We start from the raw sequence: 24743 nt of genomic DNA on the forward strand, positions 1-24743 counted from the left end.
TGCTTACTTGACACAGTTACCCTATTAAAATCTTATCGAAAATCATGTGAACAATGATAATTCATTGTGATATTTAGCAATTTGGGTATAATAGTAGCCATTTTGGATTGTTTCTATGTCCTTATAATTATTCAGTCACTTATATGCTTCAGAAAATGTTATTTAAGGGTGCGAAAGTAGAATCACCAAAATAAACTTTAAACAAAAATTAAAAATATATATATATCCCCAAAAGACATCTTCAATTTAAGAGCTAACGGACCCTTGAAAGTATTTGGCATTGTTATTCTACCATATCTTGGCCTTCCCCCTTCTAATTTATCTAATTTAATTCTTGATACCTTGCAGTGAATAATCCTGAAAATAAAAAAGGCCAAAAACCACTTTGTGTATGAAATAGTTACTGATTTATTGTATTTTTCTTACAATCATCTTTACAATGGAATTCTTAAGCTCATTGGTTTGACAAAAAAAAATGTTGAAAGAAACCAGTACCAGACAGTGTTTTTCAGAGGTAATGTGATACGAATTGCATGCTGTCAATCATCTATATAATGTTTCATGTGGAATATGCGTTGCAGTAGTGTACATGTAATCTGAATCCAGTAATAATCAGCATGCTTAGAGACTCAAAAATGCATAAATTCAGAGCATGAAGTGTGTTGAATTGTAAGTGTGAATCTGCATCCTACTTTGATACTGACACACAAGTCTGCCAGTAACACTTGCACAATATTAACCCTAACAGAACTCAACCCATCAAACCCCAACGCCATGTTTTGTTGGAATCTGTCAGGATGGGTACAGTACCCCTAAACTGACAGTCCTCTACATTGGGTCGGCACGCCTTCAGAAACTAAGTCAGAAATATGTGTGTGCGGTTTCCCATATGGTGTTGGAATTTGCCAGGATGGGCTACCATGGTAGCACACAAGTTTGCTACCATGGTAGCTTTTGAATGGCATAATCATTTACTCTCTTTTCACGCTCATTTTAAACAGAAAGCCACAAAGTAGCTCATCTGTTTCTTGCTCTATGCTTTAATACTGCCAAACTGGAAAGAGTCAGTAGGAATGTGTGAAAATGTTAGTGATGGAAGCTTAGTTATGAATGCGACTTTCATGAAGGTGGCTGTGGCTGCATTACATACCAAAATCGAATTCTCCGTATCATGTTTTTTTCATCTTCCAAACAAACAAGCTTGATCTGATTGTTCCTAGTTACTAGTCACTGATCTTAACTTAATAGCAAGCAATAAATTGTTGACTCATGAATCTGTTTCATGGCTGAGTGAGATACTGGCTGGCATACAACTGTGTTACAGTTTTCCTGCTTTTATTTGTATACTTCAGTCAATTACAAACTGCATGTATGTATGTATAGTCAGCAGTAATCTTGACATGGCTTTAGAAGTCCATTTGAAATTGAGAGGAAAGGTTGACTGGGGTAATAAGTGTTTACAAAGAAACGAACCTGGAATATCCAGACATCTCAAATACTCATATAGAGAATTACAGCCTCACACAAGGGATACTATTAATTATTCCACAAGCGCAAGTGGAACATGGAATAATGTAGTGCCTCTGTGGGACACAGACGCACAACATTTTCCGTGTTTCACGAGTGCAAGAGCAATAATGAATTTATCTTCAAGCAAACTTGACGAACAGTAAAGATGGAACACACATGCAGTACAAGAACTTTTCAGCGGTTACCCTATTACATGTGCATGTTGGTATGGAATGGCGCGCATGGATCGACCAATCAGGATCGAGGATTCAAGTTTATATGAAGATAAAGATTGATATAGATAGGCTCTGGCATACCTTGAGTCAAATTGCAGTTATTTGTCAAACAATGCTGCAGTATGTATTCCTTCAAATGCCTTGAAGGAAATTTGTGCAAATCAAAAACAAACAAAAAATGATTTAAACAATATTTCATCAGTGTCCCTTTTTAACAGATTTCTATTTGTTGTCCAAAGTAACACAGTTAAGACTTTTCATATTGTACTTCTTTGTATTTTTAACCGTGTATGTACAAGTCATCGGTCGCACCACGAACCAGCGTATCTCGATTATTTGCCAAATTGAGTTTTTGTCATAAACGTTATTATTTCATCAAAGTGCTCATTCTTAAAAAGTTTTATTCCGATCTGAGTTCTAATTAACTAAGAACGCTAATTAGACTGTTCGGCGTATCTCTAAAAAATAATCAATCTTGCACCACAAAGTGGCGTATCGCGATACGCCGCTTTATACGCTAATTCCCATAGTGCTATGACGTCACCAAGCAGCGTCAATATGAAAAGAGTGAATTTAGCGTTTCACGAACCGACATATCCCCATATTTGGCACACGGCCACTATTATGCGTGTTGTATGAAATACGATAAACATGATAAAAATCTGTTTCACGAAGTGACGTGTATCTTGGGAACTGAATTTCTCAAAAACTAAGCAACTCAGATGCACACGGATTGCATACAACAAAGTTTAATCTATAATTTACTAGCAAAAACAAAAACAAACAGTTTGAATCTTACACAGGGAGTATATGGAATGAGCCTTCAAAATAATGACCAACTTTAAATCTTTTTTTTTTTCTCAAAACACCCAAAAAAAATGCAAAAAAAAAAAAATGTGGTGCAACCGACGAAGTACACACTATTTAATTTAGTTATACCTTTTTGAAAAGATAGGATTGCTCCATGGAGAAAAAAAAAACCACTCTAGCTCAATAAATAATCTATTCCAGTTGAACATATGGACAGTAGCATGTACAAGAAACAGTTGTTTAAAAAAAGAAAATTAAAAAAAATGTCACCATTATTTGCCACCAATAACAAAGCAGTTCTCCTCTGCATCATCCTCATCCTCCTCATCCTCCTCATTGTCATTGGGTCTGTTCTCATTTCTGTCATCATTGGAACATCCTCCATCATTTAGTCCGTCTGTTTTCCCTGTCAAGACAAATTTAATCATTTACATTGTACATACTTTTATTGTACATTGTTAAATAACTAAAACAACACAAAAAACTTCAGATTTTTAGTTTAAATGTTGGCATATTATATAGCTACCTGTATTGAAAAGAATACTTAAGAATCGACAGAACAAAGAAAAGGGCAGGAAAAAGAAAATTCCCAAAAGGTAGAGTCTAATGCTATCAGCTGATCAGCAAAGAAGCTAATTTGTTGAAAGGTTGAAAGGTATGTTGAATACAAAAAGGGCACCGTGATGTCAGTGTTTAAAGATTGTGGCATGCCAGAGAAATTGAAATGAACGGTAAGAAAGTGGTCTAAAATGTCTAAAATGACCTGCTTACAGTACATGTACATGTACATTACATACATGAACATCACTCCACCCCCCCCCCCCTCCATTTCTCACTACACAATTAACATGTACTGTAATTGCAACAAACCTCTTTCGGGACCTTGTACTTTTTGCTTCTTTTTCTGGACCGTCTTCTGTTTCCTTTTCATCCTGTAAAAGAACACCAAGCACAGAACTGAACTCAGGGTGAAAGTGAACTGCCTTTTCGCTCACATTACAAATCGAATCGGTTCTCCTTTTGTTTGTAAGTTGAAATTATGGTGATTTTGACCACAGTTTAAGACAGAATTTCATTTGAAAAAAATTGTTCTTATTGCCCTCTTACAATTTGAACCATCCATGCATTAATTAGATTTACGTAAGTGTTCACTATCAGCCTTATTGGCGTTCATTCAACTGAGTCCCTGCAATCAGTTGATTTGTACAGGGTGTTTAAAAAAAAAAGGAAACCCAACTTCAAAGAATGAGTATGGACAGACGATATGTTTACTGGCTATAAAACTGGTATCATCTGAAAGCGTAATCTCTATGCTTTTCAATGATACCGTGTTTAGGTCTTCTGAGTCATGCATCACTGAGCATCATTGTCTTAAAAACTGGATGCAAAAATGCAGTTGGTTCACCTTCATAAAAAAACAACACTTGGGACGGTGTGCCTATTGTTACGGAGATGTCTGTGAAATGGCTTGATTGAATGTTAATCCTCGGGGAAAATGGCACATTGTTTTGAACGTGGCTTGGTCAAAACGAGAAAATCATGGCAATAAAATCCAGTTTTGAAACCAACCCGACTTGTTTTTTTGTTTCTTTTTATGCACTCGTGTCTTCTTCTTGAATATTTATTCTCATGCACACCTGTTGCCTATTGTGTTTGACATGAAAGTGAACCAACTGCAATTTTGCATCAAAATCTCATGACAATGGCGCTGAGTAATGCATGACCCTGGAAATGTAAACAAGGTATCATTGAAAAGCATAGAGATGACGCTTTCAGATGACACCAGTTTTATAGCCAGTAAACATTTAGTCTGTCCATACTGGTTCTTCAAAGTTGGGTTTCCTTTTTTTTGAAACACCCTGTATAAGTAACAATGTATGGCACACACATATCCTGATATTTAGTTTTAATAGGTGTAAGTGATTTTGTTATAAAACTTCAAATATAAATTGTTGTATGCGGAGTCAAAATTGATTTATAGTTGATGTAATGTAAATATGTAACAGTTTGAGCAAGTTTTGATATAATATATGGAGAAAAAAAGCAGGGAGGGGCAACTGATAGGATACCCCTCCACTTTAAAAAGTGTGGGGGGTTATTTATATCTCAGTGTACTAGTACCATCAGAGTGAAGTCAAAAGAACGTTTGAGATAGATATGACACTGTGAAGTAAAGCCATATTTCCACACGTATATGTGTACATGTCTGTGACAATTTTAAGAGTAAAAGTTTTTATGTTTATGTTTATGTTTTGCTCCATTTGTTCCAAAGTCAGTTTCAAAGCTAGACTAGAGGTATAAGGCGTTTGTTGAGTTACAAAGCCAGAGTGGTTGGGCCAGCATCTATTTCATGAGACACAGCCCAGTTAAGTTAGGAATAATTTTATGTCAGAACAAAGGATCGCGCAAATTTAACCTTTCCAGTACAATCATTGCAATGACTTTGTTTAAAACAAAAATGTATCACATTTCAGTATACATTTTATGTATACGTACAAGTTATTTATGGTTTGATGACGTCATCAGTCCAAAAAGGGAAAGTGAATGCTGATTTAGTTCGGAGAGGACACATGTTCATTATTGATGCAAAGAAAACAGTTCTCACACATGTGAATTGTTTTTCGTTTTACTGAAAGAACACTAACCTTTTTTGTAATCCGTGGACAGAAGTACAAAACAGTGATTGTTTTTAAAAGTCCAAAACTTGGAAAGTCCATGAGTGATTTGAATGATTCTTGAACTAAAATAAAGCCTATGAATTCGGCATTTTATCCTAGATTTTAAAAGTGCTACATGTAGAACTTCATTACAAACAAGTCAGGTGTGTTTACAAACACAAATGCCCCGCAACCGTGACTGTTCCCATGACATAACACCACTCTTTTAACATCAACTTACATGTACCTTGGTCACATGGAATGTTCATTGACAGCATTAGTGTCTTCTGTAGGTTTTATATGAATTAATCCCTAATCCCTATGATCTCAGAATAAATACAAGATTTCGATTGTTTTAGCCACTGTGACCTTGACCCTTGACCTTTTGGCCCCAAATGCAAAAGGCTTCTTAGGATTACCAAGGACAATCCACAAACCAAATTTGAAGTTCATATGTAAAGTATTTCTCAAGTTATCGCGCTGACAAAATTTCTATTGTTTCAGCCACTGTGACCTTGACCCTTGACCTTTCGGCCCCAAATGCAAATAGGCTTCTTAGGATTACCAAGAACAATACACAAACCAAATTTGAAATTCATATGTAAAGTATTTCTCAAGTTATCGCGCTGACAAAATTTCTTTTGTTTTAGCCACTGTGACCTTGACCCTTGACCTTTCGGCCGCAAATGCAATAGGCTTCTTAGGATTGCCAAGGACAATCCACAAACCAAATTTGAAATTCATATGTAAAGTATATCTCAAGTTATCACGCTGACAAAATTTCTTTTGTTTTAGCCACTGTGACCTTGACCCTTGACCTTTCGGCCCCAAATGCAAAAGGCTTCTCAGGATTGCCAAGGACAATCCACAAACCAAATTTGAAGTTCATATGTAAAGTATTTCTCAAGTTATCGCGTTGACAAAATTTCTATTGTTTCAGCCACTGTGACCTTGACCCTTGACCTTTCGGCCCCAAATGCAATAGGCCTCTTAGGATTGCCAAGGACAATCCACAAACCAAATTTGAAATTCATATGTAAAGTATATCTCAAGTTATCACGCTGACAAAATTTCTTTTGTTTTAGCCACTGTGACCTTGACCCTTGACCTTTCGGCCCCAAATGCAAAAGGCTTCTCAGGATTGCCAAGGACAATCCACAAACCAAATTTGAAGTTCATATGTAAAGTATTTCTCAAGTTATCGCGCTGACAAAATTTCTATTGTTTCAGCCACTGTGACCTTGACCCTTGACCTTTCGGCCCCAAATGCAATAGGCCTCTTAGGATTACCAAGAACAATACACAGACCAAATTTGAAGTTCATATGTTAAGTATTTCTCAAGTTATCGTGCTGACAAGATTTGTCCGGACACACACACCCACCCACCCACACACACAGACTTGTTTCACATACCTAGTGTGGACTTTCCTTTCTTTTCGTGTAGTTAAGGAACACCAGTGGAAAAACTCATTTTTCTCAAACTGTGAAAACTCTTACAACCCAATTTTTTTTCAATGATTCCCTTTAGTGTTTCTCTTCATTCTGCTACAGATAAACCTAACCCAAAAATGCCTCTAAACCTGTTTTCCAGAAATGGGGAAACACTGTGTGGACGTGGGCAAGTCCACACTTCGTCGCTGCTACCTACATTATGTGGACGTCTTTTGTTCGGAAGTCCACACTGCGTATGTAAGACAAGCTCACCCACACACACACCCACACACCCACCCACCCACCCACGGAAGGACAAGGCGGAAACAGTATGCCCCTTCGGCTTCGCCGCGGGGCATAAAAAAATCCTCATATTTGGGTTTCCTTTTTAAGCTCTGGCAACAGAGCTTCTACAAGTCGCTCGGGTGTCGGTCGGTGCCCCCCCCAAAAAAAAAGAACCAAAAACGAACCCCCTAACCCACCTGTAAAACTGTAAGTACCAAATTGTAAATCAAATTAGGTTTTTGCCTTTTACCGACGTATAAACACTGTATACTCAGTGTGTTACCTCCCGAGTGAAAGTTGGAAAAACTGCTTTCTAGTGCAGATGTCTTACCACTCGACCACCGAGCTAATAACGGGATCGGTTGGCTGGTTCGAATCTGATGTACATAGCAGCGGGTACCGCATTAACTATTCATAAGATGGAATTTTGTGTCGGGGTGATGTAAATCAAATTAGATTTTGCCCTTCCCACCAGAGTGATTTGACAGAGGCAACACACTAAGTATACAGTGTTTAGTCGGTGAAAGGCAAAACCTAATTTGATTTACATCACCTCGACGCAAAATTCCATCTTATGAATACCAAATTTAAATGTCCAAAAAAAAGGCAAACAAAACACATTAAATACTTGACAAAAATTGTTTTTAACAATTTGTGACATTGTTTTTGAAATTGTTTGAATAGGGGCAAGAAAATAAGTGGTAATGTGATAGTCACATAGTGGTATTTTTGTGTGCTACCAACTTATGAAGCTAGGGGGTTTCTACACACCTGTCACTATACATCACCCCTGCCTCTGGCCCTGTGTCAGTTTAATGAGTCTCCAGGGCGTAGGAGTGAGGATACAGTTGCATTATGAAGGTTACTATTATTTTGCATTGTGACTTTTAACAAAACGGGAAATTCTTAATTCAATTGACAATCACGACCAAGTGAGTATTTCCATCATTTCATGCAAGACTTTCATGCAATACGGCCACAGGTTATGGTGCAGTCGCACTTGTTTTTTTACTCACCCTGTATTAAAATATTTTGCAAAATTGGTTTCTTTCAGACCTTCAATAGTTAAAGGGAAAATACAACATTTGCAAACATCAAAAAATAAAACTACCAAATCATTTTGAAATACCTTGCTGGACTGTTAGTGAATGACAGTGTAAAGCATCCTGTAAAATCATGGCACCTGGTATACTGTCATTTTCAAGAAAAATGGTATTTTTGTATCAATTTCAAACGCTGATCGGCCGATCAGCGTTGGAAAAAACTGGCTTTTTTTTCAAATACTGGCCCCAATTGACCATCGCACTTGTTTGCAATCGATTACAAACCTATGAACGGGTACGAGCCAGCTACACTGGTTCCCTGACCTTACAATTCCCCAATGTATGTAAACTGCTCTGTTTCTTCTTATATGGAGTCAGGGAACCAGACTACAGGAAAATGATTGTTTTTCTTGGTTTTTATAGCATTTTCGAACCCAAAACCTCAAAAAAGTCAGTGTAACTATATTTGCTATATATTTCCAACCTCCCAATTCCATCCATTTCTGAAAATTACAGTAAAAGCAAATGATGTATATTCCCTTTAAATATAACAACATCATCTCTATAAAAACATTTCAAAAGGTTTAGCTACTACGAGAAACATAACATTCATGATGAAAAATGTGCAAAAATGTTTTCCCCAAGGTTAACCACGCTCACTTGGGGTCAACATGCAAATTGAGGTTAAAATAAAAGAAGAGTTGGTGGAGACTTAGATTGGTTCCCGGTGCTTCCATTGTGGACTTTGGAAGTATCCATAGTTATGGGGGTTGGGAATGAGTCTGGGAGACCATCGAATGTCAAAAGAGAAATTTGAACGCATTCCCATGCAGAGGACACCTGGCGTTCACAAAAAAGACGTTGTTGAATATGCATTTCAAAACCTCACTGTATAATGAACTCCTTCTCAAAAATACATCAATTGAGGTCGCAACTCATCATTCCTCAGATTCACAGCAATGCAAGTTGAATGATGCATCAGGATGCTAAATCCCTTGAGTTTTCTCTACTTCCAGGTTTCAATAGCAGGTGCTAATTGAACAGGTACAATGTAGGCTCTCTGTAGCTGATGCGCTTGACACCATAATGAATAATTTCGATATTTAGGGGGATATATTGGGGATAATGAGTAATTCCGATATTTAGGGGAATTTCTCAGACTAACAGGATGAAGAAAGGAAAGAATGAAGCATCCAGACGCCACGTTAGCGGCTGTGTCATCCAGGCGCCACTTTAGCGGCTGTGTACAAAGTCTATGGAGAGTCAAGAAAATGTCAGCCTCAGATTCATGTCTTTTCAAGATTATTTTTTGCAATGACTGACTGTTAGTGAGATGACCTTTAGTCGAATTCCATATACATGTATATGAAGCAAATAGTAGCTTCAAGTTGCAACATTCTTTTCTGAAGAAAATGTCTGGTCAGATGATTGTTTAAAGTCGCCCCTGGTTGAGTTGCCCCACATTTTGTTATAGGCCCGCTTTAATGTTGAAATACGAAAATGTAACGTGAGTAACTGATTTTGTGCGTCTTGTTTATCATACATAACACATTTTTCTGGATGTCATCTTTGGTGCTTAGGTAGGTCTAGGTCTACTCTATCTACCATGGGGATAACAGTTATTAAACCTTTTCAGTAAGGTAATTACAGCCCAAGGAAACTCAAAAGTACATCAAAAATGTAACGTAAGTAACCGTGGAATTGCCCTGATGCAAAAAAATCAATGTGAAGCTGTAGAACTACAGCTGCACAATTAAACTTGCAGTTTAATTGTGCAGCTTTCAATGCGGGAAAAACTCCAGCCCATGTTACAGTGGCTGGAGTTTCAAGTACATGGACCAGGGACAGATCTGAGTGAAGGCGTGCCTTGCTAGAGGTCAGGGGCCCGGGAACATTTTGAAATCTACAATGCTTTCTCCTGCATTCAAAGGCAATTTGAAACAAACAAATAAACCAACTCTGAAAAATAGACAGCGAGCCAGAAATCCCATCTTGACTTGAAAATATAGTCTGTTTTCACTTCTGGTGCAACATGACAATGGGTGTTCTTACTCATTCTGAGGGTGCTGAATTTGATTCTGCCTGTTGTGCTGTGAAGTTGCTCTCAACAGCACAATCGTCACATACATTTTAACCATAAGTGCCCATTTTGGGGGCGCCTTACAGTTGGAAGGGGAGTCTATCCCAAATTGCCATGCACATTAGGATACATAACACTGCAATATTGCAGATTCATATAAAATGGTATTTCAAAGTATAACTGAGTTCCTCCATAGATGTGGGGCTAGAAGTCTTATTTTAAAGTTCTGAATGAGGTCATGAACCAAAATTGAACTCTCTGAAACCAAAACCTTGTTACACATGCGAATTATATGATCATTTGTGTTAAACAAGTTCAGAAGACTGGTTAATAAATGAGAAAGATGTCCAATAATATTGCATATCCATGCATGAACCGACATTAAAAGATATGGCAGATGATGAAAATACCTTTAGAACTAAACTTACTGATTGGTACTCAGGCGCGGATCCAGAGGGGGGGTTTTGGGGGTCAAAAACCCCCCAGCTCTGTCAAAAAAATATATTTCCCATACAATTTCCTAAAAAATAAGTCAAACCCCCCCCCCCTGCTGTGACACCCAAAAAAAGTTTTACTGGTATAATGTTTGCCTGTTCAAAATACGGTACACCATTCTGTAATCTAGTGTTAATAATCATCGAATTTGAACAGCACCCCTATTGAAAAATGGTACACCCCCCCCCCCCCCCCCCAGTGTTTTAATTTTACGGAGGCCAAGTGTCCAGAGAAAAAAAACTGTGTACATTTTCAGAATTTTTTGGTGATGAAACCCCCCCCCCCCCCTGCGAAAATTCCTGGATCCGCCCCTGGTACTGTGTCTAATTGTGTCTAAAGATCACTTTCACCATGTAGTTGATGGACATGAACAAGTACTCATTGTCTTGGTGATGGTGTTCTGGCTATGAAAAGTGATTCAAATACAAAACTGATACAAATCTAGTTTAACTTCGAATTGTGATTTTCTCCTATTTTACCTTTTATTCCTCTTTTTTGTTGTTTTCTCTTCAGCTAATCTTTGATTTTCCTCCAATTTCTTCTGAAACTCAGTTTCATGCTCCTCCTATAAAAGACAGATATGAATACATCATGTACCTGCAGCTAGTGTTCACTCAATCAGGCTTTTAACATAATTGCTATTCATTGAGAAACATGCTATATTTTAAGTAGAACTGGACTGATTCCCCTCTCATGCTCATATTCTATCAATTTGGGGTCCACTTTTCCCTGTGCCTTTCAAATCGGACAAATATGATTTTGTAATTCTGGATGTACTGCTTAATGTATTCTTCCTCCAAGGGTTAAATGACACCTGATGAATGGCAAATCTGACCGGCTCCACAAAAAAAGGGTATTATGTCGCAAAAAAAGTGAAATTGAGTTTGTTTGGAAAACCCATAATGTAAGCTTTCATTTGGTGTTTTATAGAGCTCTATAGCCCCTCCTGTTCTGGAGATACATGTATGATGTATTTGCATATTAATTACTTCCTTGGAGTTCGAATTACACAACTGAGAAAACAGGCTTTGAAATAGCTGGCTTTGTTGTAGAACAACAGAATGATGAACACAAAATGGTTGTTTTTTTCCCCACTTTATTATCGAAATAAACTTTTCTGTGAATGAAACCTGAAACTGTAGGTATTAAAGATGTCATTCATGACAAAAATCTCCTTCGTCTGTATACTGGCTATGTAGATGACACATCCCTCAGCTCTGGTAGATTTCCATTGCCCCTCAAGGAAGCTATCCTGACACCTCTCATCAAAAAACCTAATCTCGATTGCGAAAGCTAGAAGAACTACCGACCAGTCTCTAACGTGCCATTTTGTCCAAGATCATTAAGAGAGTGGCTCTCGGTCAAGTTTCGTAGCACCTGGACCTGAATGATGACCTTCAGTCAGCCTATCAACATCATCACAGTACAGAGACTGCACTCTTGAGGGTCAAGAATGACATAGTTCATGCCATGCATAGGAAGTTTGCTTCATTTATTGTTTTACTGGAACTTTCGGCTGCCTTAGTTGACCACAATATCCTGCTCGACAGACTGTCTGAAGTGCTTTCAATATTCATGCACTGCTAGGTCGTGGTTTGCATCTTACCTCTCAGATCACAAATGTAGATTCAAAGTTGCCTGTGAGTTGTCCGAACCTGAGTCCCTGGACTACAGCGTTCCTCAGGGCCTGGTTCTCAGCTGTCAACGTTTCAGCATGTACATGAGCCCAGTGTCAGACATTATCAGACAGAATGAAGGTATGCACTATCACTCATTTGCTGATGGTGTTGTGCAGTACACCTTCACTGATCCCAAAACTCCCGTCTCAGTGAACAGTGCTCTCCAGTCTCTGTCAAATTGCATTCTACACCTACAGAAATGGATGAGACTCTCTCATCATGCCCCATCACTCTGCAAGACCTGGCCTCCGCTCCAGTCAGGACATGACCCTGCTCCTAGTGCCCAGAATATTTACTGCAGCTGGTGACAATGCATTCCAGGCACATGCACCTCGGCTCTGGAATGATCTCCCGCAGCACATCCGACCGTGTCCTTCCTTGGATGTCTTTAGAAAGACCCTTAACACATATTTATTTGATTAGAGATTCACGTTTTCATATTTTTCTTGTTAATGTTCAGCTTTAGGGAGGCGACTTGGTGGGGGGAGGTGGAGGCTGGATGTTACAATGGGTGAGAGTGGGGGCAATTTCTGTTATACCCGTTATACCCGTTAACCATGGTCAACTATAGGACTAACAAATTTCCATGGTGGGAGGTGGGAGCAACTGGGGGTACAAGATTGTTTTATGGCCTTCCCAGGGCTGTGAAGCTTCTTGCAAGAATTTTAATGAAATAACTAACGGTACGTTGTGATAGATATAGCTTCACTCTATACAAACACCAATGACATTTTCCAAAAACCTACTTTGGTGTTATTGAAACATCATGTCTGTTTTTATACAAATTTACAGATGTTACGAGTCTGAAATTAATTTCACACACGATAATAAACATACTGAAACATAAGTGTAGTATTCTACGGCCAAAAAAAGTCTTCAGTTTCTGGTATGGAGCTTGCACCAAAAGTGGCGCGGCGACCCGGCTTTTTTCCCCCTCCTTTTTTTCTCTTCAAATGTTGACTGATGTTGTAGATGACACTTTGATCCCCTTATTAAAACTCTCCAAAGTATCCTTCAGGGTGGAGCTTGAGGTGACCTCAACAAGGCCATAAGGCTTGAGAATTCTGCACCCACTTAAGATCTCAACCGACACGAACATTCTTCAGGAACTTTGGATAGTCAAGACAAAAATCAAAGAAAACGGTAACGTCAGACCATACAGCAACATCGACATCGTGCATGAGCTGTCAGGCTGGTCATTAGTCTGCTCCCTTGAGCATTTTATCTAAAAACACGTTAAAATTGTGCAGCAGCAGGATTCCAGTCAAACCAGTGAGTTTGGCAGTGTTGAGACATCATCTTACATTGAAAAAAAGAAAGACCACAAACCGGAGGCTTTTGGGGGGGCCTTAGTTTGTGTTTTTTTTATTATAAAAGGCCAGTTTGAATCTTTCTCAAAAACCCACAATAACATTTGCATTTTGCAAGTTCAAACAAGACGCCAAAATGATTTGAAATCAATACTTGTCCCCATTTTGTTTCCAAAAGAAAATGCAATTTGCCATATTCTATCTCACTAGCAAACCACTCAAATAACATTTGGTCTTGTTGTCCCCTTTTATTTGATCGCACATTTGAGGTTGAGTTGTTTGCAGTTTTGAAACTTCCATAAAATCTTCAAATTTCCAGCCGTGTCTCCTTTCGCATGGAAGTTGCCCATTGTGATTGCTTGAGTGACATAGTCAATAGACACCACAAGGTGAGTGTAAGAGATATCTGATGATAGATTTCATATTTATTGTGCATTTTTCATATTTATTGTGCATTTATCCTGAATACATCTTTGAACAAACCAGTCATTAATACTTTTTGAATGCTTCCTGTGAGTGAATCTCACTCAATTAAACATTCTCATTCACACAGAATAGTACAACAAAACAGAAACATACTTTGCAATTAAACTTCTGAAATACCTGTTCAGCTATTTTATGTATGTGCATTTGTCTGGCATACTCTCTACGTCTGTAACCTCTGTAGACATGAAACTCTCCACTACCAGCCCCTGCACTTGAACCTAGAAAGAAAGAAATAACATTTAATTCAAATGAGACATGGGCTTGGTGTTGAGTAGTACAAAACTGAAATGAAAAGTAGTATCCATTACCTTCTTATCCCCTCAACCATTATGAAGAGAGAGAGTAAAGGGGGACTCTTGAACACATTGCTGACATACTTACACTCTATATTCCTGGCACACGAATGAAAACACTATGAATTTGTGCACATCATTTCAAATTAAAGTTGATTGTGCATAATTCACATCATTTATGTATACAAAGTTAATACAGTGCTCACTTTTGATAGTTGTGCCAAATGTTCGGACTTTCGTCCTTCATGAGGGTTGCAAAGTTCACAAGAGGTTAAAATGGGCCAAAAATACTGGTCATCCATAGAAAAAGGCAGTCATTAACAGATGTTACTTTTGAGTTTTTCATATGTACATGTACAATATAGGTGTAATTTTGTGAATACAAAAAGATATTTACCAATTTTATGACCCATAATGAACATTGCTGTCTGAACATAAACTGGAAGTGATATCCTAATCTACAAGTTTAAACAAACTTACATCAAAGGATGGCACGATGGACACAGGAACAACTTTTGGAAAAACTATATTTTAATAAATGTGTGACAGGATTTTTTTATGTTTTTACTATCTGGCTATTTCGTTTATGTTTAAAGCAGTTTCTTAATTGTGTAATTTCTTATTCCTTTAACTTGCTTCATTGAGCACTGAAATAGCTGTTTCCTCTTTAAGTGTGGATCATGAATAATTCATTAGGTAGACCACAAAGCACTTCCTGTGGTACCCACTTCTGAGACATGTGGCTTATACCATTCCTTCAGTTGATGCAAGGCACTAGTTGTTATAAAGGAGATTAAAATTAAAGGCATTGTTTATTCTTACAGGCTTTAGAGCAGTAGAGGAAAGAACACTGATATTTTAACTTTGAATTTAAGGACACTTTATTATGTTGTTCTTTAGAAGATTTATAGGTACATTTATTTTCCTTTCTGCATTATTAGTCATCTTTTAAATTACTTTAGATTCACCGAGATATTATTTCGTTGATCATTGGAAAGTGTTAATTCTTTCGTTTAATTTTGATGTTTACTTATGATTGTTTTTCTTTCTTTCTTTCTTTGTAGCTAATACCAACCCTTTTTTTTGGTGGTGTAAATTCAGAGTAAATAAATTACATCCAACCTCTAGATAAGAATCTTTGCTGTCACAAAAGAATGAGTATAGCAGATAAAAAGGAAACAAGAAAAGACTAAACACTGTAACTGTCCAAAAGTCACTGGAGTACAAATTTACAGTTGCATCATTTTGACTGTGTAGTGTGATGGCATGGAATAGTGAAAATAGCATATCCTGAGTTGTCCACCTTCCGAGTCTTTGCACACGATCTGTTTCAATGTTTGCATCCACAGCTTGGGCCCATGCAAGGGGCAGCTGGTTAGTTGTGCCCTTGATGACCAACCTTCTCTAGTAAGCAGAGCTCCCCAGCACCCTATTTCATGAAACTCATCATAACTTACGATGCATCGCAGCGCTGTGACGCGTAGTGTCCCTACGATGCGTTGCAGCTGCGACACGTCCTGCGATCCATTTCACAAAACAAGTCGTAAGTGCGACACGTCGCGGGTGTTTTTATAGCACAACTTGGTGACTGTTTTATGATTTAGTCAGCGTAAAGTAACTAGTCGTCCGATATTTAACAAAGAGTGGTCAAATCTCTGCTCTAAATTTGTTAAAACATAAAACAAAATGGCGGCCGTGTGATGCAATTTTTAATAAAGGAAAACAAGCTCTCAGTGGACTGTATAGCTACTTTGCGATTTCTACTGCGAAATTCCAGGCTAATTCATAATTATTCAATGAATTTTCTATTTACAACTTTACACACATTGCCTCGGTATTATAATCTTGTTTATGTAATGTTTATGGCATAAAACTGGCTAAGAAAAGGAAGTGTCAAGGAAGTGAACAACATTTGGCAGTCTGGTATATGTTCGCCGTCGATTCCACAGAATCATTCTCAATTTGAACAGGTTAACCAGATTTCTCTGTGCTGGTTGATGGTCGACTGTACATGTATTCACAACTTTAATGATTGTAGGTCAACCTTTTTTTTTAAATACTATTAACCAACATTTATTTATTCTTAAGTAGCCCAGTTTATTCCTGTAAAAAAAAATAAGGTAAAGGTAAAGGGGATGAACCTGTGCCTGAACGGAGTGCCCATCTCTCTTTCAAAGCGATTGGGCCAGACTCAAGTCTGTTACCTTTCCAGCGCTAAATAATGCCAGTAGCCATTTAACACCTGGGTTGAGAGGAGTAATTGAGGTAAAGCGTCTTACTCAAGGGCACAACACACATGGCCACGGCGGGGCTCGAACCCACGATCTCATGATCATGAATCCTGTGCTCTACCGCTAGACCACACGTGCCAACCTCCTGTACTATAACAAATCATTTTATTATGTTTACTTTGATATTCACTGTATAAATAGCAATTTAAGACACAATGCAGTGTTATGCTGCTATACGCCCCTAAGGGTGTTCAAAACGTCATATCCCACATCACAGCAATTAAGAATCATCAAACATTACCTAACGGACTTGGATTTATACACCATCCAGTAAAGTCAGTGTTGCAGCCTTGCCAAAAGCTCACCTTGCAAGGGTTTACGATAGTTTCTGTCGCGATGACAGTAAGTTTAACTGAGCGATAATATTCCTTCCATTTCACAAATTAAAGCCATTCGATATTTGTTTCATATAACTGACATATAAATCCATTTGATATCTAAAGAGGAAGTTGAACAGTGACGAAAAATACAATTTATTACAACAACGAAATCAGCTCAATTACAATTAAATACATGAATTCATTTTTGTACATTTAAAGAGGTTGCTTAGTCCGAATAAAACGAGTTTTTACTACTAAAACACTTAACTCTTGTTGTCCTACAGTGTTTTGTTAGATTTGATAACAAAGAAGTCCAGTTACAGTTGATTCCAAGTTACCAGTTAGGAGCAAGTTTGTTTTTAAAAGGAAGAAAAAAGCCTTGTTATCAAAGAGAAAAAAGTGTTGAAACTATTTGTTCTCAAAAATGAAGTTCACACAAAACTTTTTTTGTTTTCTGTACTATTATTTTTGGTTTAATTTTACTTCCAAAAAAAAGGGAATATTTTCATTAAAAATCAATTTTTTTTTAATTCCAATGAAAGAAATAATTTCTGTTGTTCAAACAAAACAAAAACAAGCAGACAACAAACAAAAAGAAAAAGTTTAAAACGAGCAACTGTTTTGTGACATTATCTAGAATGCTTCATGTACACAAAGTGAAATTCTCAGATTCTCAGTTGTGTGCATAGTTGATGCAAAACTTTGTTGTCCACTTCCAAAGCATAATGTTTATTATTTGTTTTACTTTTTAAGGAAAGGGGGATGTAATAGTATGGGATCTCAATACCATAGCACACCATGCAATAAAGTGACGCGCATGCGTCGTGGTGTTGTTGCAGTTAACACATGATATTGTTACAATATGTGCACAAGTTTGTACACAACTTGCTAGTTATTGTGTACGTTTTTTTTTAAATGAGGTCTCGGTCTTGGTCTTGGTCTCGGACTTGGAGGTCTTGACTCCGGCAACACTGGTACAAACCCTATGAGACTGGTATGAAAAATTTGAAGTGTTTTCTAACTAAATTCTTCAATATTTTCCCAGCTAAATTTCACTTTTTAGGACATGTTATCCCTCTCTGATGGCTAATGAGTAATTGCAGGGATTTCTTTCCACTGGCCATTGTATCAACATAATGGTTTCCCTCATGTGATATTTTTATTCGATATTGAAATGTGACCTGTTTGTAGTTTGAATTTACAACTCATTATGTTTCAACTTTAGGTGCATATGTAATTGCTGTGTTCTCCAAGCTGAGCAAACACACTGCAAATGCTGCCATGACAATGCATGAGGTTCCTGAAATAAGGCAAAAGATGGATGAGCTGCAGATGGATGCTACCGGTAGGTCCTGCCGCACAACTCATGAGTGGTTTCAGGCATCATGTGTCAATCCTACCACATTACAGATTGCTCATCGCCAGTACCAATCTCAGTATGGACGATCAGCGATTGAGAGAACCATTGACCAGTGAGTAAAACATTGTACATGTACTGTTTCACTTGATCTTTGTTTGCAGTCTTCTTGGGCCATCTTTTTAAATTTATTTTTCAGCGACAAAACATTTTTTTAAAAGGATAGCTATGGTGATATTACATGTAATTTGCATTACTCTGGAAAATTCAATTTTTTTCACTACAGAAAGTATAGACATGTGGCCTATCGCCAAGCAGTTAGATGGTGTTGGGGGTATTTGGGACGCAGTTCCTCTAACATCCTGCCTTCCCCAGCCCTGATGGCCAGTATAAGGGCTTTAGATATCCACTACTGGATTAAGTAAATTCAGACACAAATACAGGTACTGACAACCTTTATTTACATGTAATTTACAACCTTTATTTACATGTAATTTACAACCTTTATTTACATGTAATTTACAACCTTTATTTACATGTCATTTACAACCTTTATTTAACCTGCCATTTTGGCCAAATATTCACCTACTTAAGTGATATAAATAGTACATTTATGTTCAAGCACTCTAGTTGTATATCAGACACTTTTCCAGAGTGAAAACCTTTACAATATTCACAATAAATATTCACAAGAATTCTACAGAATGAGGGTCTTATTACGGTCAATGTTAATGAATTCCAATATTTTGATTGTCTGTGTTGCATAGCCAAACATCACTTTAAACTTTTTTTGTGAAAGAACAAAATTTAAGAGCTTCCCTTGAATTTTACGTGACGCCCTGTGTATCTATTAAAACATGGTCAAGCCACATTCAGTATACAGCAGACTAGCAGTGCACATGATGGATACATTCATCCTCTTTTTGTGTCGACTAAACATTTTTGGGAGACACTCTAGTCCTAAATTCTGCATGACCGTAGCACTCACTTGGTGTGCAGGTATTCCGGGACATGTTATAGACAAAAATTGCAGTGAATTCACGATGACGTCATCATGTGATTTTTTGTATTATTCAATTTTTGGACCTTTTAGTCATATCTCATCAACGGGACACGGTAAATTCGAAATTCTTTTTATAAAAGGTTTGTTAGGTCATACATAGATGCACAAAATTTCGTAAAATGTGTGACGTCATCATGACGTCATCAAAAATGCGATTTTTAAATTTTTTTATTCACATATAAGGGTATATCCGATCATTATGAAACTTGATGAGCAGGTAGGTATTGATAAAAGCATTCAAAATCTGAATTGACGTCATCATGACGTCATCATCTGATTTCTTATTAATTTGTTTAATTTTAATGTTTTCTTCTCATTACCAAAATTTACACAAAATACCACCGGATCGACTTCAAACCTTGCACACACTTAGACCACCATCTGAAGATTCAGGCCGAATCATGACATCATTATGACGTCATCACATGTCACATGATGTCATCCTGAAAGTGCATAGTTTAAGTCCTTATATCTACAGAACCAAAAGTCTGATCGGATTCAAAACTCAGTATGCAGGTAGACCCGGACGTATTATAGACAAAAGTTGCAGTGACATCGCGATGACGTCATCAGGTGATTTTATATGAATTATTCATTTTTTGGACCTTTTACTCATATCTCATCAACGGAACGAGGTGAATTCGAAATTCTTCTTGTTATAGGTTTTTCAGGTTATAGATAGATACAGAAAATTTTGAGAATTGTGTGACGTCACCATGATGTCATCAAAAACATGTTTTTTTTATTCATATATAAGGGTACATGTATGTCCGATCATTATGAAACTTGGTGGGTATGTAGGTACTGATAATGGTATTCAAAATCTAAAGTGACGTCATTATGACGTCATTAACTGATTGTTTATTAATTCGAAACATTTTCATATTTTCTTGTAATTGCAAAGAAAATTAAATAAAATACGGTCAGATCGACTTCAAAGTAGGCACAAACCAAGAGCCATCATTTTCAATAAATGACGTCATTAATTCCCTAAATTCTGCTAGTCTCCTAACCAGGCTACATGTATGTCGCACTAAATTTCACTACATGCACTCTGTTTTCCATAGGATGACACATGTTTTCGTTCAACACTCCACTTTTTTTTTTTTTTTTTTTTTTTTACATCAAATTGACACTTACACCACCATCTGTAGAATACTTATGTACATGTACATTCGACTTGGCTGAAACTCCTTCATGGCAGTTGTTGCTAAAACAATCGAATCAGCTTGGTGTTTGTCCACAAACACATTTCTAGTTTCATATTGGTTATGTCTAAACTGTTATAGTTTATACATCATAACTCTTTTGCCACTTTTAAAAAGTGACAGCAGCATCCTCTCTTTCTACATGTCTGCCTAGCCTCTACCATAGTGCCACCATTCGGCTGATGAAGTTGTAGGGGTTGTAACTGTTGTAGGGGAAGCACACCCAGGACAACTTTTAAGTAACTCCAGAAGCTGTGATTCAGAAGATTAAGAACTTTCGCTCATCAACAACATCTGTTGTTTCTACTGTTGAGTCCATCTCCCTTTAATATATGGCGAAAATGCAGAAATATAAAAAAAATTACCTATAAAGGAAACGAAGATACATGGAGCTGTGGGTTAAACTGCTTTGAGTAAAATAAGCTTTTTGACAGTATTTACATTGTTTGTTCCATATTTTTGGGAATGGATATGAAGACTGAGACATTACCAGGGACTGTCATCTGAATCAGATGAGGGTACATAGTCGACATCAGATTTAAGATCTTCCTCCTCTATCTCCTCATCCTGCTCCTCCTCTTCCTGCAGCTCCAGTTCCATCACCATGTCTTCTTCTGGGTTAGGCAGCCATTCCAGCTTGGGGGCTTTGAGGAGGTTACATGCAATGGCTTTTTCATTCTCAAACACATGGTGGAACTGAAGGCCTTTAATATAACAAGAACAAATAGATATTACAGCGCAGCGACGACTCTTTAAATTTCAATCAATCTTGTTTGTAAAACATTTAGCACATTCGTTACACTTCATGTCCAAAATAACAGATAATTTCACTTTGTTCCAATCTTACCAATGCTTACTGGATGAAACATCTTCATGTCCGTCTGGATATGCTTCTTTCTACATGTCGAGGAAAGGGACTCTGATGGCCAAATATTAACTTTATGAACATTCAAGTCAATGCCACATCGCCATCGTCGCACTGTCTGCGTTGCTGCATCCTTCAAATTGAGAAGATTTAAAAATGTACCACTTAATTGTGACACAGCAGAACATCAATATATCTAAACAAGGATATATTGTCAGAGAATAAATCCTACAAATCTGAAAAGAAATTCATTGTATGTCTAGTCACAAATGTGAAAAAATAGAGTAAACTATTGATACATTTGAAGTTTTGAAGCCTAATTGACCTACTCGTTGATACGATGGCCAGAACAACTTCTTGACTGCACATGAAATTGTACATGTTGAGTCCATATGATCCGATACAGCCACGGTAATGCCTTAAAAATCAGGTAGGTAGGTAGAAAAATAATGTGATTTTAAACCTTTGTATGCGGGTCTTTTGTAGTAGTTTTAAAAGCATCACAATCAAATTTAAATAAACAATTTAAACAATGTTGTCGGCAAATAGCCCACAACAATATTTCCTTTTTTTGGCCAGAAAACAATCAATATCGCAGACAATACTGCAAATTTTACTTTGCTTTTATTTGAACTTTTAATGTTCCCCACTGCCAATGGAAAGGATTGTAACGTCAAAATGCGGGCACACTGAAGAATCCTAGCCTATCCTTACTCATTACACACGCTCCAGTATGTTGTGCCCAATTTCCAGACATCATTATTGTTGCCGTCGGAACATACTTTTCTCACATGAAATGTAACTAATACTAAAATTTACGGTACAAACAAGCATTAGCAAAGTACAGGGCATTGCCGAATATGTTTGTGGATATTTATTATTTCCAAAGTTAAATTTGATATGGACGACAAAAGAACAATTGAAGAACTTCACTAACGATAACCATTGTGTATACATGTACTGGGCCCTAGCCAATTTTCCCAACATAGGCTAGCCTACGCCGGTAGTGGTACACGTTACTTACTCTGAGTTTCTCCCGCTTCTGAAACGCTGGCCGTCTCAGTTGTGACTGCTGGCTTTTCAGCCCGCTGATGCTTCACACTAGGCACTGCATCTTTGTATAGTCTGACATTTATCTTCAGGCCAAGTTTGGCCTTCATAAGTTCATGGCTGATGTCGCATCACAACAACCCGTAGTGAAGTGCACACTACAGAGGAACGACCACTTCGGTTTTAATAACGGTTTAACAAAATCACTCCTTGTATTCTTCACAAAATTAACCCATTTTTGCACCTTCTAGGACTCTTAGGAAACTTGAAAAGTTTACGAAATGCAGTTAAGTACGATCATAGAGGGCACTGGGACCAGTGTATTTGTGCCCGAAGCTTTCAAAATTGGTTTACTCGAAAAATGACGATTTTTATAAGCTACAGGTTTCCTTCTTACATCAAATCACCTGTAAAATGAAAATAATCTATCATCCTTTCCGATGGTACTACGGCTGATCTGAGGTAAACCCGGAAAATTGTCCAAATGTGTAAACCAAACTCAAAAGCGAACGATGTTTTTCCTTTTCATTTTGTACGTTTTTTTGTCCATAATTATTGTGTTTTTTTTATATATTTGAAAAGGTTTTTAGCGCCGTTACCACACTTTAGAGACAATTTATATCTTTGTTCACTTGGTCTACTGATAATTTTTGGTTTGAATCATCGTTTAAGTACGTTTGAGAAGGATACATTTTAAGACATGAAAACCAGACAATCGTTCAGTGCGTCGTCTGCTACCGCTCTTTGCAAGCCGACGACGCGGAGGAAACCATTGTGCATGCGTGAGAAGACAAACTTAATGCACGCACGGTCTATGGGGCTGAAACTTACGTGTGGTTTGTTTAAGATCGATAATTGACATGACACATGAACTCTGAACTTGTTTTTTTTTACACTGTGCCTGCGCTAGGCAACTGTCGCCGCATAGCTAGGGGCAGAAACGTCCACTCTTACACGTCATCATCTATGTTACTGTAGTTACCATAAACTGCGCCCTCATCGGCGAACAACGCACAACCCGCGAAATTCAAAGATTTTTGGTGCTCATTTGAACAGATTTTCACAGATTTTTTTCACGGGTATAACTCATTAGAAGACGGCTATGGATAAAACCAGAAGGTTCATCGTATTGTCTCCTTTACCATGTTTACAACTGGCAGTTTCTTTTATTTTTTTGTGCTCTGTTCAACTTCCTCCTTAAAGTTGAATTTCAATACAAAATGGGTGGAAAATGTACTTCTCTCTTCCAAACCACTCCTTCATGAAAATGTTTAAACCCAATCCTGCGATCACGCCCCATTGCATGGCAAAATATGCGGTTGTCCCGTTCGTGGTACCGCCGTGGGTTGTACCACTTACTTGGTACTTGTTATTAATCTAACATGATCCCTTCGTTTTCATAATGACTACATACTGACGTAGAATCTCAATCAAACTTCAACTTCTAGTTTCGTTTAACTCTAACCCCTTGGGTATTTTTACTAGAAAGTATCCTGAATCCGCAAAAATCCATCAATTTTGCCATGCAAAAAAATTTGGTGGCCAGTGAGTCCATCAGAATCCACCAGTTAGCCGGGAGTAAATCTGTTGAGATCCTGAATCCATCAAAGTCCCCCAACTGCTCAATATGGAAGTATCCTGAATCCATCCAAATCTTGCAGTGCCGTTATGCTTCCTGTCCTGAATCCATCAAAATCCCCCAACTTTTTCAATATGGAGGTATCCTGAGTCCTCTGAAATCCTACCAAAACAGGGGTGTGGATTTTGATGGATTCAGGTACGTTAGGGTTAATCTGGTGATATTCCTGAATTTACAAAATGTTTTACCCTAGAATAGATATGTAGTACTTGATAAAACAAAGGTAAAAACTACTTCAACACCAGGTAAGATGTTTTCAAAGATATTTAGCCTGAAGTTAACAACCTGACTCTCTCTACAGCTATACGCCAACTCAAACATGCACATTAAAAGAACCTACCCATCACATCTCGCACAAACTCAGGTGGTTCTCTTGTTTTCCATTCTCTTGGTTTGTCAGGAATATAAACAGGCTTCTCCTGAAGACAAAATAAGCAAAACCAACAATTACATCTATCAAGAGGACCCATGTGCACAAATATCAACTCTACAGTTTCAAATGTATCGTCTGGACAGACCATAGAGCTATATTAAATTACAAGAGCGCTGACTCATCTACAAAGTGATGCCTGCTGGGCGCATCCAAGTTTGTGCACTGTAAGTTCACTGTGTAATTTCGTTAACTTTTTTGGGGG

The 24743-nt window shown here is 37.6% G+C and overlaps 2 protein-coding genes across 4 annotated transcripts in view; both read right to left on the reverse strand.

The window, feature by feature from the left end:
* Positions 1–384: 384 nt before the first annotated feature.
* LOC119726985 (PRKR-interacting protein 1 homolog) overlaps positions 385–24743 on the reverse strand; it is a 50527-nt gene continuing 26168 nt past the window's right edge. For 2 of the 3 annotated variants that reach the window (XM_038198844.1, XM_038198845.1), the window contains exons 3-7: positions 24449–24527; positions 14140–14240; positions 11027–11112; positions 3426–3487; positions 385–2961 (exon numbers count right to left, since the gene is read on the reverse strand). In XM_038198844.1, the coding sequence (XP_038054772.1) occupies positions 2828–2961; positions 3426–3487; positions 11027–11112; positions 14140–14240; positions 24449–24527 (462 nt within the window). In that variant the 3' untranslated portion in view covers positions 385–2827. Of the gene's footprint in view, positions 2962–3425; positions 3513–11026; positions 11113–14139; positions 14241–24448; positions 24528–24743 lie in introns of all 3 variants that reach the window. The other variant, XM_038198846.1, reaches the window with a different exon arrangement.
* LOC119726986 lies at positions 20706–21740 on the reverse strand. The gene is made up of 3 exons (XM_038198847.1): positions 21402–21740; positions 21045–21258; positions 20706–20877 (listed from the first exon to the last, which is right to left on the reverse strand). Exons 1-3 carry the CDS (start codon positions 21427–21429, stop codon positions 20814–20816), a joined length of 306 nt encoding a protein of 101 aa, XP_038054775.1. The 5' UTR covers positions 21430–21740; the 3' UTR covers positions 20706–20813.

This window comes from Patiria miniata, unplaced genomic scaffold, assembly GCF_015706575.1.
Source record: "Patiria miniata isolate m_02_andy unplaced genomic scaffold, ASM1570657v1 HiC_scaffold_2, whole genome shotgun sequence".
In the NCBI taxonomy this organism is placed as follows: domain Eukaryota; kingdom Metazoa; phylum Echinodermata; class Asteroidea; order Valvatida; family Asterinidae; genus Patiria; species Patiria miniata.

Excerpts from the sequence above, each read along its gene's own strand:
- LOC119726986 (XM_038198847.1), bottom strand. The coding sequence starts at position 21,429 with ATGAAGATGTTTCATCCAGTAAGCATTG. Across the intron at positions 21,259-21,401 it reads GTTTCATCCAGTAAGCATTG|GCCTTCAGTTCCACCATGTG; the intron begins GTAAGATTGGAA and ends GTTATATTAAAG. Across the intron at positions 20,878-21,044 it reads GATTCAGATGACAGTCCCTG|GGAGATGGACTCAACAGTAG; the intron begins GTAATGTCTCAG and ends CATATATTAAAG.